This window comes from Endocarpon pusillum (genome assembly GCF_000464535.1).
Source record: "Endocarpon pusillum Z07020 unplaced genomic scaffold scaffold189, whole genome shotgun sequence".
In the NCBI taxonomy this organism is placed as follows: domain Eukaryota; kingdom Fungi; phylum Ascomycota; class Eurotiomycetes; order Verrucariales; family Verrucariaceae; genus Endocarpon; species Endocarpon pusillum.
Window position 1 is genome coordinate 308,564 of NW_006916093.1, and position 17,582 is coordinate 326,145.

General features: G+C 50.0%; 5 protein-coding genes across 5 annotated transcripts; 3 read left to right on the forward strand and 2 right to left on the reverse strand.

Annotated features, from left to right (window-relative positions):
• Nucleotides 1-789: 789 nt before the first annotated feature.
• EPUS_03075 (uncharacterized protein) lies at nucleotides 790-2,134 on the forward strand (the record flags this gene model as incomplete). The annotated part of the gene is made up of 5 exons (XM_007803017.1): nucleotides 790-845; nucleotides 912-1,113; nucleotides 1,176-1,461; nucleotides 1,515-1,799; nucleotides 1,884-2,134. 5 exons carry the CDS (start codon nucleotides 790-792, stop codon nucleotides 2,132-2,134), a joined length of 1,080 nt encoding a protein of 359 aa, XP_007801208.1.
• A 447-nt stretch (nucleotides 2,135-2,581) lies between these two features.
• Nucleotides 2,582-5,064, reverse strand: EPUS_03076 (uncharacterized protein; the record flags this gene model as incomplete). Its single annotated transcript, XM_007803018.1, has 2 exons — nucleotides 2,582-4,796; nucleotides 4,853-5,064. The coding sequence occupies 2 exons, from the start codon at nucleotides 5,062-5,064 to the stop codon at nucleotides 2,582-2,584; spliced, it is 2,427 nt and encodes an 808-aa protein (XP_007801209.1).
• Nucleotides 5,065-5,691: 627 nt separating this feature from the next.
• On the forward strand, nucleotides 5,692-10,043 carry EPUS_03077 (uncharacterized protein; the record flags this gene model as incomplete). The annotated part of the gene is made up of 7 exons (XM_007803019.1): nucleotides 5,692-7,368; nucleotides 7,774-8,482; nucleotides 8,578-8,651; nucleotides 8,833-9,173; nucleotides 9,253-9,323; nucleotides 9,404-9,792; nucleotides 9,849-10,043. 7 exons carry the CDS (start codon nucleotides 5,692-5,694, stop codon nucleotides 10,041-10,043), a joined length of 3,456 nt encoding a protein of 1,151 aa, XP_007801210.1.
• Nucleotides 10,044-11,619: 1,576 nt separating this feature from the next.
• On the reverse strand, nucleotides 11,620-12,732 carry EPUS_03078 (Histone chaperone asf1; the record flags this gene model as incomplete). Its single annotated transcript, XM_007803020.1, has 4 exons — nucleotides 11,620-12,106; nucleotides 12,176-12,484; nucleotides 12,536-12,575; nucleotides 12,624-12,732. 4 exons carry the CDS (start codon nucleotides 12,730-12,732, stop codon nucleotides 11,620-11,622), a joined length of 945 nt encoding a protein of 314 aa, XP_007801211.1.
• A 490-nt stretch (nucleotides 12,733-13,222) lies between these two features.
• On the forward strand, nucleotides 13,223-16,545 carry EPUS_03079 (uncharacterized protein; the record flags this gene model as incomplete). Its single annotated transcript, XM_007803021.1, has 4 exons — nucleotides 13,223-14,104; nucleotides 14,157-14,588; nucleotides 14,638-15,661; nucleotides 15,710-16,545. 4 exons carry the CDS (start codon nucleotides 13,223-13,225, stop codon nucleotides 16,543-16,545), a joined length of 3,174 nt encoding a protein of 1,057 aa, XP_007801212.1.
• Nucleotides 16,546-17,582: the final 1,037 nt, after the last annotated feature.

The following is a 17,582-nucleotide window of genomic DNA, read 5'->3' on the forward strand; positions in this document are numbered from 1 at the left end:
ACTCCTTCCACTACTCGCAACATGCTTTGCATGCGAGTCACTGGGGGATGTACCCCGAAATGCAGCGGCCTCAGTGTCAGTTCTGCCCGTTTAAATAGCCTACGTCTGTGCTCCACCGTCGGACCGCTAAATAACATCTGTGTTCGCACGACGGCGATTGTCTCCGCGTTTGAATCTTAACGTTGATATTGCAGCAACGTAGTCCAGAACTTGGAGCTGGATTCGGCTTGCATGTTCCAAAAACGAGGATGCATTCCATTGGTTTGCGGACTACGTTAGCTGCCTCGGGCGGCAAGCGATGCAAAAACTCTGAACGAAAGCCCTGCAAACTCTCCACTAGCTGGAGGGTAGCGTGTCCACACGTCTATGTCCTTTCCTAGTTATGCACTGAATAAGTTAGGCAGCGGATTGCTGCTCTCTTCGCCTGAAGTCGCATCTTATTGACTGACTGGAAAGATAAGAGCTGCCTTCAAGGGCGGTCCAGAGATCCATCCTCTTCAACATACGACATCTGAAAAGCTCAGCTTTGCCCCTTTTCGTTCAAAACCAGAGCTCAAACGGCCGTTTCTTACGCTTGGATGGCTGAAAATAGGGAAGACTTTTGTGTACTGGTAATTGGAGCTGGTACAAGTTGAGCCAACCCATACGTTATTCCTGCTAAGGTAGAACTTTTAGGTTCTGCTGGATTGCTCATAGCCCAGGGATTGAGGAAGGCAGGCCATCAACTTTCATTGCGGTACGTCGTCTGATATAGATAGATTGGCATACCCTGCAAAGTCTATGAACAAGATGCTACCTTTGGAGCTCGACAACGAGACTGGAATTTTGGCATATATTGGGCACAGGTATATCACATCAACGCGAAGACCTATCTCCTCCTGTTGCTGAAGTGGTTCTCCTAAAAAGTCCAGAATTCAGAGCTGCTTGCCGAAGGAGCTCTTTGACCAGCTTCTGGACATCCAAGTGGACTCCTTGCCCCCGGGCCCAGACGACGTCTTACCAATTTTTAATGGAGAGAGCGGAGATCTCATCAACGCAATGCCTACACCATACGCTCTTCGTCTACCGAGAAGCAAGCTTCAGAAGCTATTAACAACTGGAATAGAAATTCATGTGAGGCACCTCGCCACTGCAACAATCCGCGCCTGATTGATTTTGATTGAATCGCTGTACAGTATAGCAAACGGATCCGAGAGATCGAAAGCAACAGGAACTCTGCAACAGCGACGTTTGAAGACGGTTCCAAAGAGACGGCAAACTTGATTATCGGTGCCGACGGGGCACGATCCATGGTTCGACAGGTCCTTCTCGGACCACAGAAAGCAGCACTGCAGATGTCGCCACTGCTGGCTAGCACGTGCCTCGCAAAACTTCCAGTTGAATCCGCTCGATTGCTTGCAGAGAAGCATCCTCGGCTTAATCTTACCATTCACCCTGCCAGGACCATCCTTTGGATCTGTGGTGAGTGATCTACCACAACCAACAATGGTTCTAAAAGGAAATTGATATTTTAGTGCACGCCAAATATAATGACACCAAGCCTGGCGATGGCGTATACACGTTCATAATGTCCTGGGTCTCAGATCGAGACCCGAAAGAGCTCCAAGGTGCAGCAATCCTATCTGACATGAAGGAACGTGCTACCCAATTCGCACACCCCTTCAAGCAGATTGTACTATCAATCCCCGATGATACGGTCTGCTCCCACAACAGGCTCTCGTATTGGCCTACGGAGCCATGGGACAACAGAAACGGCACAGTAACACTTGCGGGGGACGCTGCGCATCCAATGACATTTCGTACGTAACAAATCCCTCCGCATCAAATGCGCTTCTTGCATTTCTTTCTCCCTCTTAAGCCAAAACGACTAAGCCGCCTCTCAGACCGTGGCCAAGGCCTCAACAACGCCATCGACGACGCCGCACAGCTCGTACAACAACTCCAGGGCCTGACCGACCGAACCTCCCACCAGGAAATCACAGCAGCCATCAACAGGTACGACGAAGAGGTCCAGCAACGAGGCAGAGAAGCTGTCGAGTCCTCGCTAGAAAACAGCCTGATGCTGCATGATTGGGATCGCATCATGCAGGCGGCTATTCTTACCAGAGGCATGCAGAAGGATGCTGTACACTGACCTTTACATGCAGCTCTGTGCAGAGAAGCGGGTGGAATAGCTGTGTTTGGGTCAGGAAGGGCAGTGAGAGGAGTTTCAGGGTTAGGGAAAAAAAATGGCTAGCACTCTCAACTTTGTTTTCTCCCTTGGATACTTTCTCGTCATGTACAGCTGGTGAAAACATCCGTTTCAGCTTGTTGGGAGTGGTGTAGTGGCGGTGGTGTTACCATCTGCTGTGATAACTCAACAACTGTAGGCCTGTAGCAGGAGTGTTTCGTTACATGTTCATGGTAAGTCGAAGCGTATCTGTCTCGTCTGAGGAGTACAATTTTGCAGATCCCATGGCAAGAAGTTGTGAACAAGGATCCAGAGATAGCTTCTAATGTAGAGTTGGGCTCGATTCAGACGGATGTAGAGGCCACGATGAGATCAATAATCCTACCAGCTACATAAGATCTTCCCGCCGTCTCACACGCTCCCGTCCCTGGACAAACTCCGACTTTGTTCATCAGCATCAGTATCGACATCATCACCAGCCTGATCTGTCACCCCAAAAACTCTTTCCGTCCACTCCGCGAACGCATCGACATCCCAAATCTCATCCTCCCTCCCCTTCCCCTTGCTCCTAGTCTTGGCCTTGACATCCCCTTGCCCACTCTCCACCGCGCCCAAAAACTCCTCATACCCTTGCAAAACCGCCTCCCTAACAGCGATGATCAACGTTTCTCTCGTCCTGATATCCTGAATCCACTCCTCCAGCCTCCGTCTCAGCGGCTCAATCTCCTTCTCAACAGCCCCCCTCATCTCAATTACAGCCTTGCGCGTTGTCTCCTCGTCCCCGTTCACCACCCACCCTTTCCCCCCGCCGCTTCTTCGAAGCGGGGCCATCATCTTTCTAGCTTCCCACGCCGTGAAGTCCGAGATGACTTTCCTCAACCTCCCATCTAACTCGACCTTGGCATCGAGCATGTTCTCCACGACTCTAGGGAGGAGGTCCCGTCCCTTACCGACCAGCCGGACAAGGTTCAAGGGATTGAAGAGCCCGCCGCGCTCGGCTTGGAGCTCGTAGAAGGTGTTTGTGAGGTTGGAGAAGTCGAAGGTCACTTCGGGTTGGGGGGAGAATTCGATGTCGAAGGCTACGATTTGCGATTTTAGGAGGAGAAATTGCGTGAGGAGGAAGAGATGAGCGTTGCTTGTTGGGTCTGGTGGATTGTTGGCTGGGCTGTCTGGTCTAGGGGTTTGCGGTTTCTTTCTGGATTTGAGTAGGAGGGTGGAGGCCTGGATGAGGGAGAGGGTTGTCGCGTGAACGACGCGGTGGGCCAGGTCATCAAAGATGGTGGGATTGAGGAGGCGGTAGATTAGGGAAAGCAGAGAGATGGCCCGGGTGAGCGTCGGATACGGCGTCGATAAGTTAGCGGAAGTGGTGGTGGAGAGCGGCCAGCGCTGTTGTGTAAAGTCCAAACCATCAGTCGACTCAGACCGGGGCGAATTTGCTTGCGAATTTGCTTGCGAATCTTTGCGTCCCGATGTGGGGACCTTGGTAAGTTTGAGTAGGTTAGGGTAGTCGAGGTCGCTGGGGTTGGGCTTGAAGTTCTCAATCTCGTCACGAAGGATGGCTTGAGCACGAAAGACGATGCGGGATTGGGTATCCTCGAGAGCGGCTTCTATTAGTTGTGCAAAGTCCAGCTCATTGAGATCGAGGGTTTCATATTCGTCTTCGCCGTCATTCATGTAGCGTGTTTGAAGGAGAGTACAGAGTTGGCAAAGCTTAGGCAGCTTCAGCTCGTGTATTATGCGAGGCCTTAGGTGATCATAAAGAGGCTCGCAAATGGACTCGAGGAAGTCGTACAATCCACGTTGGCCATGGAACCATTCACCCCAGAGCTCGAATTCGTCCAAGCAAATACCTCGAACATAGCTGATACTTGACCTTGCAAATGCGACTAGATCCTTTGAAGTGCTAGGTGCCTGTGCGATCTCTGCTAGCCTTGTGCGGACTATAGGTAAGACCAGCCTCCCTCGTGAAGCGGCGAAAGTTGTATGAAGTTCGTCCATCAAGCTTTGATACTCCCCTTCGGTACCTGGTTCCGCGTCCGCTGGCGGGTTAGCCCTTTTCTGAATCTCCAGGCCAAGTTCTTTCATATCTGCGGCATCTACCCTGAATTTGGCGTATAGCAATGCAGACATGGTTGTATCATTTAACTGCTTGTCCGCTATTCTTTTGGCAACTTCGGCCGATGTGTCTCTGACAGAACCGACAAACCGAGTCCGCACCAAGGTCAAAGCTCGCGTGAGCAGAAGTCGATATCGAGAGCGGTAGGTCTCTGCCTCCCTCTGCTGTGGATGAGTCTGCATATAATCAATACATTGATCTAATTGTACTAGCATCTCCGAAAAAGCCTCGCTCCGAACCATTGCACCAGCTCCAGGGGCATTGAGCCGTTTTGTAATTCTATCAAGCGGTTCATAGTATTTCAGGTTCCTCTTAATGCCATCGGCTGCTGCTTCGTATTGCTCCTGCTCCTGAAGCAGACCCGCGGATTGTTTCTGAAATGCAGAGGTCTGGGTTTCGACAGCCTTGAAAGAAGTTGAGACTTCAGAAAGAAGATCTAGCGTAGCCGCAGTATTGCTCAGAAGCGTATCGAGGTGCAACTTTGCGGTATCTAACTGGTGAAGGTAGAGTCTGTCGCATTAAATGATTCAGTAGTAAACCTGCGATCCTGATGTCTCTGTGCTCACTGGTATTGTTCTAAGCTGGCCTGCAGCAACTCTTCTTCTACATCTTCTTCACATTCCGCGAACTGAAGCCCAGTGTCAATCTCCGGTATGCGTGCAAGGCGTATCTTTTGTCTGCTATGCTCTGGCGTATCTGAGAGTGACCCGTATGCGTGCCCCTTGCTTGCCCGCTCCGTTGTTGAGGGGGAGACTGGATCAGTGCCATTCTGTGACATTAATCAGAAGGACCTATGGCCAGTATGGACTGCTACCACTGTTACCATTGGGGTTGTCTAAGGTAGTTCGATTCGAGTCCCTTACTACGGTAGGAGGCATAAGTATTGTTAGCTTCAAGCTAGGAATTCTGTATTTTAGACAGCCTTAAGGTCTATATATTTCTCAGAAAGAGCCAATCATTATGATTAGCGAAGGGTCAGGACTTTACAGTAGCTCCAGAGGATGCCAGACCCTTGTATCAAAAACTAGCTATCACTGGCTTACACTAACAATACTTATGCCTCCTACCGTAGTAGAGGAATAAGCGTAGCTGGACCCTGACAATAATTATTCTACCCAATGCGACTAACCTACTTAGGCTTGATCGCACGGACTTAGGCGGGGAGCATCAATTTAGTGCCTATAATTCTGCCACCTACGGCTGCTGTACATGACGTCCTTGATCTCGTGGAGATGTGGAGGAGATGTGCTCCACCATGATCTTGCTTTGGGAGTGCCTGTGAAAATTGGCTGAAAGTGGAGTGTTCAACGCTCTTCCTCCTTGAATCCTAAGCGGAACCCCGGTACGAAACGATACAGGGCTGGCGTCGCTAAGGATGTCACTTCATGCAGCAACTCGAAGTGCAATGGCACAAACAACACGCAAGACTACGATCCGAAGGTTTCAGCTACTTCACCTGAGAACAAGGCGGTTTATTCACAATAGGTCTCCTTCAACAGCCGAACAAAAAATATGGACTCGTTCATCCGCCATCACCTTAGCAGCTGCAGCTGGGATTGCTATGCTCTATTCATCCTCCGGGCTTCGACAAGCCAGTGCCGAAGTCGCTCCTACATCAGTCGAGATGACCATTGAGAAGTCGAAAAGGAAGACGGGTGCATCCAAAGAGGAGAACAGAGATCTTATGAGCTCTCAACATCTGCAGGTCAAAAGGAGTTGGGAAAATCCAGGACTCTATGCATGGGGCTCCAACACTGGCAAAGTAGCTGCACCAGATTCAGAAGAGATCTATGTGAAAACACCACGAAGGATTCCGTACTTCAATGACATCCTTTTGCGAGATGTTAAGCTTGATCGAAATTTTGGGGCTGCGATCAAAGAGAACGGAGATTTAGTCCAATGGGGTAAAGGATATTCTGAGGAACAACCTCAACCCGCTGTCACCCTCAGAGGTAAGGATCTCAAATCCATTGCTATCTCAAGAGATAGGATTGTCGGCCTCTCCAAAAATGGATCTGTATATTCGATTCCGGTGTCACGGATGGATCAAGAAGCAGGACCGAAGCCTTCGGAGGCTTCGTGGATTCCGTTTTGGAACGGTCATTCCAATATTAGTTATCGCAAAATGAAGCCAAAAGACCTGTCTTACAACGAGAAGGTCACCGCCATTAGTGGAGGCCTTGAACATGTACTTCTCCTTACAAACACAGGTCGAGTCTTCTCTGCGGCATCAGGAACGGAAGACTTTCCATCCCGGGGCCAGCTTGGGGTACCTGGTATCACGTGGTCAACGCGACCAGAAGGGCCTTATGATATGTGCCATGAGATCACAACGTTGAAGGGCTTTGATATATCCAAAATAGCTGCAGGAGACCACCACTCTCTAGTCCTCGACAAGGAAGGCCGCGTCTTTTCCTTTGGCGACAACTCCTGCGGCCAGCTTGGTTTCGAGTACAGATCCGAATCACCATTCATTGACGCCCCTTCCCTGGTGCCATTGCAGAAGCTGTATGCTGGTACTAACCAGATACCGAAGGTAACGAATTTATCTGCTGGAGGTGTCAACAGTTTCTTTACAGTTGACGCTACACGTGTAGTTGGACCTGGCGAAAATGCTTCAGAAGCACGCGGACTGGGAAAAGTGACAGCAGACACATGGAGTTGTGGACAAGGTATCAAGGGCACCTTAGGTAATGGCAGATGGACACATTTACAAGGCACTCCAACCAAGGTTCAATCGTTAAGTGGTCTCTTTGAATACGATGAGATAAAGAAGCAAGTTATTCCCATCCGGATGGCACAAATCAGTGTTGGTTCCTCTCACGCGGCCGCTGTGATGGATAATGTCACATACCTCGACGCATCAGAAAACAGCTCGGAGAACGACACCAACTGGGGAGCCGATGTCCTCTGGTGGGGTGGGAATGAGTACTATCAGCTGGGAACTGGAAAACGGAACAATGTCACCAACCCGATCTATATTCGTCCCTTGGATATGGCCGCTGAAGTACAAGCAGGCCGGAAGGAAGAGCATAGATTCCATATAACGCCTCGTCATACCGTCAATGTGCAAGGTCGCAAGGTGAGCATGGAGCAGCGAATCGAATGTGGAAGGCACGTGACGGCGGTCTATTCCGGCGTCTAGCTGCGCTCAGGATCGTAGACTGAGTGCAGAATGGCTTCACATTCAGGCTCTATGCTCGATACGCTTCTTAGAGTAAGGCCAGTGATGGAAGTAATATGTGCCCTAGATGTGGTTCCTTCAGACTTCATGGAAGCTCTTCTCACATTAGCGAAGATTCTATGGCCCTCTGCAAAGACGCAGGCCTCGCCACTCACACTTACAACAGCCAGTAAGCTTGTTTGCGAAATAAAACTCCGAAGCCGACCTCGAAACCATACGTATCTCATTTCACTCTTCAACAAGCATGGATTTGATTGGTCCGAAGTTGCGGGAAAAGCCAATAAACTACCTACACAACTCTAGATTCCGGGACATCAGATGCTGTTTCGGCGGCCTTTGCAGCCGCCTTTGACACTCTTTTGGCCTTCATCCATCTTTCTATCACCTCTATCTCAATTCGACACCTCCCAAAAAGGAACCTCCCAAAAAAGAGACCTTCTTCCCACCCCCAATAAACGAACCCCCTTTGGTGTCCACCGACGTTCAGTGGCCGTTCTTTCTAAAGAGGATGCAGAAGAGGGAGAAGAGGATGCAGAAGAGGGAGAAGAGGATGCAGAAGAGGGAGAAGAGGATGCAGAAGAGGGAGAAGAGGATGCAGAAGAGGGAGAAGAGGATGCAGAAGAGGGAGAAGAGGATGCAGAAGAGGGAGAAGAGGATGCAGAAGAGGGAGAAGAGGATGCAGAAGAGGGAGAAGAGGATGCAGAAGAGGGAGAAGAGGATGCAGAAGAGGGAGAAGAGGATGCAGAAGAGGGAGAAGAGGATGCAGAAGAGGGAGAAGAGGATGCAGAAGAGGGAGAAGAGGATGCAGAAGAGGGAGAAGAGGATGCAGAAGAGGGAGAAGAGGATGCAGAAGAGGGAGAAGAGGATGCAGAAGAGGGAGAAGAGGATGCAGAAGAGGGAGAAGAGGATGCAGAAGAGGGAGAAGAGGATGCAGAAGAGGGAGAAGAGGATGCAGAAGAGGGAGAAGAGGATGCAGAAGAGGGAGAAGAGGATGTAGAAGAGAGAGAAGAGGGTTTGCAGAAAGGAGGCGCAACAGTTGGGCGTCTTCAGATGCCAAGACTCAATCTCGCAATCCTTGTTCTGCTACGGCCGGGCTAAATTAGTCAGCTACCGAGGCTACCGAGGCTCCTGAGGCTCCCGCCGCTCGGCTCTTCCCTACCCTCTCTGACTACGAGTACTACGTATGTAGAGAAAAGGGACCCATCAACCACTCCGCCAAAAGGACGGCGCTGGTGGGTTTCGAACCATACTTAATTGATGTACCCCTCACCGACTTGTACTACGTACTCGTAGTGTTACATATATGAGACTTATCTCCAATCTCCCACCCCACTCCCACTCCCATCCTCACTCTTCAGACAGGATTCCATCGTGACCACTCAAGAGGTGATGCAAACCTTCATCGCAAACTCCTCCCTTCAGCTTTTAGTCCTTGCCGCTATCCCCCTCATCTTTGCCTTTCGCCGCCTGCTTCTCCGCGATCCCTTTCCACCCAAAACCCCACAACCAATTAGCAACGACTATCCGATCGTGGGTGCGTTCGACTTCTTCTCCCGCCGATGGGACTTCTTCCAGCAGGCTATGGCCAATTCGCCCACGGGCAACTTCAGTTTCCATCTGGGCAAGATTCCTGTCATTGGCCTCAGCGGTCTCGACGCTCGTCGGGTATTCCTGGAGAGCAAACAGCTTGATTTGAACCAAGGGTACGCTTCGCGCGCATCTTGCAGTCGCTGTACTGCTGGGCTATGGCTAACCTGGGATGAAGCTATGCGACTATGTTAGGAGAAAGCCCTCGCGTCGGAGTTCGCGACGGCGGCTTCTTCCAATGGTTCAACACCCGGATAACTACCATGGTTAAGCGAGAAAACTTGTCAAGAGTAAACCCCTTGTACAAGATCTAGCAGGTGGCATGTCGTGGTTCTGACTCTAGCAGATCTGCCTCAACTGCTAGCCGACACCCGATCAAGACTGGAAGAAATCGCTGTCTTGCCCAGCGGCATCTTCGACCCCTTTGACAATGTGTATAGAATCGTGTTTCAGTTGACCATGCGAACAGTCGGTTGTAATGAGATTGCCAACGACCCCCACTTGTTGCGGGAAATGCTTGGGTTATATGAGACCATCCAGGGAAGTGCGACCATGGCTACCATACTATTTCCCTGGCTTCCTACTCCTGCAAGACTCAAGCGGACCATTGCTGGTATTCGACTGTACATGATCGTACAGCCCATAGTCGCCCAGCGCAAGAAGACAGGAAAGAGAGAAGAGGATGCGTTGCAGTACATGATTGACCAGGGAGATGATGTCACTAGGATCATTTCTGTAGGCAGTCGAAGCAATGTGAAGACTGAACGGACCAGTTGACTGGATTCTTGTAGTTCATTATCGGCGCCCTTTTCGCAGGCCAACTCAACACCGGTATCAATGCCGCCTTTATAGTCGCCTGCCTTGCCACCAACCCTGAATGGTCGGCCAGAGTTCGTGAGGAGGTTGCGACCATTGCCGAGAGATACAATCGCGGCTCGACTGCCCCCCTCATCGACCAGCTCGCCAGTATTCCTGTGCAGGCGTGAGAGACGGAGTTCGAAATGATCGATCTGTGCGTTAGAGACAGCATTCGCCTGCAATTGGTAGGGGCAATGATGCGGCGCAACACAAGTGGGAAGGATGTAGCGGTAGGTGACCAAGTCATCCCGAATGGCGCCTGCGTTGTGAGTATTATGGGCCATCTCCACAAGCTTTAGAGAAGCGTCTGTACTGTGGTGATTGACAGTTGTGGTTTACCAGGCATATCATATCGCCGACGTTCACCATAACCCTTCCATCTTCGCCGACCCTGAGCAGTGGGATCCATCACGATATCTGCCCGACCGCGCCGAAGACAAGAAGGTGCCATATGGTTATTTGGGGCTGGGGAGCCGCACGACATCCATGTCTAGGAATGCAGTTTGCGAAGTTGGAGATGAGCGTCATCATCGCGCATTTCGTGGCCATGTTTGATTATCAGTTCTGCACCCAAGATGGGCAAATTACAACCAAGAGGCCCAAAGGCAACGTCAATGGTTTGCGCCAAGAAAGCCGAGTGAGCAGGTGTTCGTCAAGGTCAGCCGAGTCAACAAATAGCCTGCACTTGGTGAGAACTCTGCAATACATCACTCACGCGTCCGCATCTCAGGTGTGGTAGGATGTTGTTGGAGTTTTCCTGTAGGCTGGTGATGCAGAGAGTTGGGCGGTCGACGCGCGATCAGATCAAGCGGAAACAAGAATCGATTCGTTCCAATGTGGAGCCTCCTCCCATATACGTAAAAAGTCGGCAAAATCGTGTGGATTAGGCCGTTCTGTTGAGTGGTCTTCATGCTCCGAATCAATGATCTTCCAGAGTCTCACCTGGTACGCAACTGCGATTCATTTGTCGGATCAAAGAAGCCTATTTCATTTGCCATGGGGAAAACACATTCTCTCAGTCAATTATCTATGCAAGCAAGCTTGGATGTGCTACACACGATGTGCTCATTCTCAGTTCCCAGATCCAACTCGATCCTTCAGCATGGCATCAACAACAAATGATAGGTGGTCATCTTCCGCTTAGACCATTGATATGTCCATCTTAGTTGTCTGTCTCTTCCGCATATGAACGCTGACGCCAAGGAGTGGCGTCTCTGCGCGATGACACAGCAACCTCACTTTTTCCGAATCGGCTAAACCATTTCGTTGCAGAAGCTGACGCTGACGCCGGCTACAGCGAGCCCTGAGATGGTTGCTATGACGGAGCAAACGCTCCCTTGGACAGTGGTATACATCAGAGTGGTACATGGACAGAGAGAGGCCCGCTAGGGGAGTTTCGAAAGGGGTATGGACTTATTCCATCAGAAGGGCATGAAATGGAGCAATCTTGGCTATTTGCGTCCTTCCCAGCGATGTCCGAAAACCATTTAGGGTTCGAATAATTCTGTCGAAATAAGCATGAGGCATGGAAGCATTCTTTGCTTTCTAAGCATTGTTCACGAAACACTCCCTCCGTACAGGTAGAAGCTCTCATCAAACAATGCAAATAACCAGAAGCCGTTTAGTTCCCGTGCTCGCAAACTGCCCTGCACACCATAGACTCCTCCCCTGATAGCAATAACCATCTCAGCAACAAAAATCGGCTTAATGCACCATTACCTCCGCATGCCCAGATTGCTGAATCGGCTGTTTCTGCTCGCCATTCGTTGTACCAGCCCCTTCCTCAGCACTCTTACCCTCAACCTCTCCATCGCCCATCTCCATATCCTCATCCCCGTCACCACCCTCGACTTCCCCCTCTCCTTCGCCCTCTTCCTCCTCATCTTCATCCTCACTACCACTACTATCTGCCTCGAGATCTTCGCTTCCGGCTTCGCTAGCCTCATCGTCGGCTCGGCTGGCAGGCTCCACCTCCATCTGATCGGTGCCTGCCATCTCGGCGTCGCCGTCTGTGGTGGTTGTTGGTGCTGCTTTTACGGTAGCAAGTTTAGCCTCCGTTTCTTCGAGATCTCGTTCGAGCGCGGCTTGAAGTTCGGCTTCCTCGGCGCCGTAGGCGGCTCCGTCGTCGTCTAGCACATCGGCTTCGGGCTGTTCGGGTGGGTATTCGGCTGGTGCGGAGTCTTCGGAATCCCTGTCAAATCTTATTAGCATTTCTTGGGCAGGAAAGTTGAGGAGGTGCGAGTTGGTTTGTGTAGCTCACCACTTGATCGCAAATCTCGTAACTCTCGGTTTCTCAGCCAGAACATTTCTTCTAACTCTTTCGATGATGGGCTTGGCTGGAGGTTCGGCATTCAGCTCCTCACTGTCATATTCGTTGTTGACGTAGTATCCGACACGGACAAATTCGCGGGTGTCGTAGGAGCAGGTTAGGAGGATGACGGTGACGCCCAGGATTTCGGAGGAGGGGAGACGAGCTAGACTGGGTGGATCGGCCTCGAAGATGAATTTGTTGACGCCGATTGGGATGGGGCCAACGAGGAGGGAGTCGAGCTCTTGGTCGTGTTCGGAGCTTGTGAAACTTTAGAAGTGAACCTGCTGGAGAGATGGGAGGTATACGTACGAGGTTGCAGAGCCGACATAGGTCAATTTCCACTCAAGGTCTGGGATCCGTTAGGCTTGCCTTAAGATAGAACAAGGCGGATACCGACCTTCTCGTAATTGCTCGAGACACTCGAACGTGATCTCAAACTCGTATGGCGCCGTGAATGGGGCAGGATTGTTCAGGACCTTAACGCCCAATAACGAAACAACAGACATCGTTGCTAACGTGCGGAGTGGTCAGCTCACCGTTGGGCAGGACTCGGAGGGTCTTTTTGAATGTAGCAAGAAGGATGTGTTGTAAGAGAAGTCAATGCCTTGATAGGATACACGGAGGATCTGTTGCGTGAGAGATAAGGAGGAGGCGGCCAACGGTGGAGCGTCAGGAATCTAGACGCGTCCCAGGCGCTGGTGATTTAGACGTGTAGATTGATGCCAAGACCAAGGGGAGGCGGCGTTTCATTTTCCCGTACACCAGAAATTCGTCCATTCTTCAGGAAGGCAACAAATAACAATCACCGAGCAATTTCTCTGAGTTTCTTCAATCGATCTTGCTCATTCTTCTAATGGCGTCATTCCATGGATTCGGATAAGTAATGTACGGCTCCCACACTGATATTGTGAAAGTTTGTGCTGAGAAGATCCAGATCTACCTCCCTTGGTTTACGATCGCGGGTCATATTCCTCCTAACGCAACCAGCCACTCATCATGGCGGATGAAGCGGAACAATCATTTCTAGCCGCACAGAAGGTTGCTATGCAAGAACAAGGTGCAGACATTGGTGAAATGGAGGGTAGCGCAGATACTCCAGACTCAGATGATTATGATCCTTCAGCAACATTGCCGCAAGACTTCTCTGTTCCCACTGAGATCTCGCAAGAGCGCTCTGCTTCTACTCGTCCCGTGTCTACTCTGCCTGAAGATGCCTCTGCCCCTCATGCACTTCTCTCACCCTCACAAAATCGCCCTTCCTCTACGCCTACAGGTCAAGATCTCTCCTCAGACACCCAGTTTCCTACTTCCAAACCCTCTGCACAGACACAACCTCGTCTCAAGGGTGGCTTTGTCATTGAGGATGAAGATGAAGAAGTCGAAGACGATGAAGTAAAGGACGGAGATGTCTATGATTCAGCTGACGGGATGGAGGCTCCTATAACAGAGACTGCCACTGCTCCTCAAACTTCCCTCAATAGCTTTGATTCTCCTCAGGTATCAATACAAGGGGATGTCCAAGCTTCTCTAAAAGCAAACATTGTCTCAAATGGCGCCGCTTCTGATGTTCCTTCTTCTACTATTGTACAGAGTGGAAATGCTTTACCTCGTGATAGCAGTGCTACACCTGCTCAGTCTTTGCCAAATACTCAGGTGAAAATTGCTCAGACTTCTTCTAGTGCTGATACCCCTACATCAACTTTGCCAAAGGCTCGCCTGGCTCATGATACTATTGGTATTCTTGAAGACCGAATCAAGGAAGATCCCCGGGGTGACATGGACGCATGGTTGTCTTTACTCGGCGAGCTTCGAAGCCGTAATAAGAAGGACGAAGTACGCAGTGTGTATAACAGTTTTTTCAAGACATTCCCTTTCGCTGTAAGGTCCAATGCTCTTCTACTTCTCTTGACGTCTGCTAACCTTCAAAAAGGCGGAACAGTGGGCTTCTTACGCAACATGGGAGAATGAGAATAACAACCTTTACGAACTAGAGCAGATTTTCGCCCGGTCACTTCTGCAGGTCCCAAATGTGCAGCTATGGCAGATCTATCTCAACTACATCAGACGGAGGAATAGCATGACTACAGGAGATACTGCGAAGTCGTACAAAATTATTTCCGAGTCTTTCAATTTCGCCCTCGATATTGTTGGCATGGACAAAGACTCGGGTCAAATTTGGCAAGAATATATTAATTTCATTAAGACAGGGCCAGGGGTCGTCGGAGGCACTGGATGGCAGGATACTCAGAAGATGGACTCGCTTCGTGCAGCTTATCAGAAAGCTATTGCGGTTCCGACTTCTGCTCTAGCTCCCTTATGGAAGGAATATGATGGCTTTGAGACGGGTCTCAGCAAGATCAATGTATGCTGGTCGCTTCATTACAGTGTTGCTAGGTTGCTAACAATGATAGGGCCGTAAATTTCTGCAAGAGAGATCGCCAGCATATATGACAGCCAGAACTTGCTATACACAATTACAGAACATGACTCGCGATCTGAACCGGACGACTCTGCCCAGATTACCGCCCGCTCCAGGCTTTGAAGGTGAAGCAGAATTCATGAGACAGGTTCAACTATGGAAAGAATGGATCGACTGGGAGAAGGCAGACAACTTGGTTTTGAAGGATGACGATCCTAAGACCTATCGAAAGCGCATTCTATTCACCTACAAGCAAGCACTGATGGCTTTACAATTTTGGCCCGAGATGTGGTACGATGCTGCAGAATTCTGCCTAGAAAGCGGCATGGACAAGGAAGGTCTTGATTTTCTCAAACAGGGGATCGCTGCCAACCCAGAGTCATGTCTCCTGGCTTTTAAGATGGCTGATCGTATCGAGCTGACGACAAGTAATGACGATGGAAATGATCCTGGCGCGAAGACGAGAATGGCAAAAGTGCGAGACCCATACGACAAAGTCCTGAACGCACTTTACGACTTGGCATCCAAGACGAAAGCTAAAGAAAGTCTTGAGATTGCCAGGATTGAAGAGAACAACAAGTCTATTATTAATGCAATACTTCCAACCAACGAGCCAGATGCGGAGAATGAGGATGATCCCGCTGAAACCGAGTCGAAGCGTGCAGCAGTTCAAGCTCAGATTGATGCTATCAAGCAGGATGCCGCTATGCAGACCGCCCTCCTCCAGAAGACGATTTCTTATGCTTGGATAGCTCTCATTCGTGCTGCTCGCCGCGTCCAAGGCAAGGGGATGGCGGGCGAGAAGAGCGGAGGTTTCCGGGTGATTTTCGGCGATGCTCGCAAGAAAGGTAAAATCACCAGTGACGTGTATGTGGAGAATGCTCTCATCGAGTATCATTGCTACAAAGACCCAGTCGGCACTAAGATTTTTGAACGCGGCATGAAATTGTTCCCAGAAGATGAGAATTTCGCTCTGGAGTACTTGAAGCATTTGATTGCCATCAACGACATAACCAGTATGTGCTAAACTTTTTTTTGAGAACAACAGTACTGACGTGTGGTAGATGCCAGAGCAGTCTTCGAGACGACTGTAGGCAAGCTCACCGCCAGCCCAGCCACCGCTTTTAGAGCGAAACCAATCTTCGCCTTTCTGCACGAATATGAATCTCACTTTGGGGAGTTGTCTCAAGTTGCGCGTTTAGAGAAACGCATGCGAGATTTGTATCCAGAGGACGCAGTAGGTCTCAAGCACTTCGCGCAACGATATGGTTCTCGCAATTTCGACCCTACAAGCGTTCGTCTCATCTTTTCTTCAACGCAGATTAGACCATCTGCGTTTGTGTACCGCTCGGTTGAGGGCGATCAATCGATCAACAACTCCCCTCCCACTAGGGTGACAGACACGATGGCAACGAACTCTCCGAAGCGACCTTTACCGATTGATGATTTGGAAGACAACCAGCCTCGCAAAATAGCTCGCGCAGAATCTCCACTCAAGGGAGCAGCAGGAAGACGCATGAATCAGCAACAGCGCACCCTTGGCGCTAATGGGAATTTTCAACCAACTCCACTGTCACATGTACAAATGCCTCCCCCAGCGCCACTTCCAGGCCATCTGGCTTTTCTGTTAAGTATTATTCCGAAGGCTTCAACATACGAATTCCGACGCTTTGATCCCGCGAAGATGGTAGAACTCTTGAGAAATGTACAAATTCCTAGCTCAGCGCCAATTCGGCAACCACCACCACCACCCCAACAAGGTCAACAGTGGCCACCACATGCTTCTCAACCTCAGCAGCAGCATCACCCGCAACCACCGATGATGCCACCTGGAATGCCACCTGGAATCCCCCCTGGTGTTGCAGGAATGGTTCCTCCGCAGTATACTGGTAAGAACTAGTCGAAAGAAGATTGTTCATTTCTGTTTTCACACGCTATACCTTGCGTATTTTCAGCCTGCCACCCCCGATTCTGCCTTGCACGTCACGTTCTAGCACTTACTTCGAGCAACAAAGCTGACCACTTGCACAGGCAATTTTAGATATCCATAAGGTAGCGGGACAGTTTCTGTGGCATTCAAATGCGTTTGCTGAGCAAGGCGTTGTGGCGAACAAAGTCAGGGTGCTAAAAGGAGGGCATGCACGTGATGGCTGCACGATCTGAGCATCAATAGCATAACTTGAACGGCGGCAGAGCAAATTGCATAGCGTGGAAAGGGCCAGCAGCCTGAATGTGACTATCATGAGGATCTGGCAGAGCTCATGGTCACCATCTCTACTACACGATAGCTTAGGTGTGTGATGCCTGAAGTAGAATCTTCACTTCATGGATCCTTCCAAATGTTTTACTTCCTCGTGAAGGCTCAGCGTTCTAGATGGTTGCAGTATTGATAAACTGTGCTGACTGATCTTGTAGAAGTAGTTCAAATAACAAGTGGTTCTATCTAAATGAGGGCGTAGAGAGTGCATCTATACGTACAGGTGCTGCGCAGCCAAGCGAAAAAGCGCGAAACGCAGATACCGAAAATACATGCGGAGCTTATGCAATATGCGTATCAAACCTGTAGCAAAACGCTGGTGACACACGTAGCAAAATAGCGCAAAATGTATTGTTGAGTTCAACAGGTACTGATGACCCAGTTCTCATCTCGGTTTTCTTTGTGACAGTGGTAGACTAGTAAGTTAGCAATGGACTAAGCGTACTCCGTACCAGACTTGAGTTGAGCCGCAATCTTGTCATGCGGGAACTTGCATGCCGCTGGTTTTCTCCCCAAAATTTTCAATATCAAACCTGGTCTCGACAAACAGTAAACAAATTACACAAACATCACCACATCTCGAATCCCATCTACTAGTAGTAGTAGTAGTGCGTAGTACGTAGTAACCAGCCATCTGCAGCGCCAAGCTCTAACGTACCTGACCCAGAAGTGCAACAGGT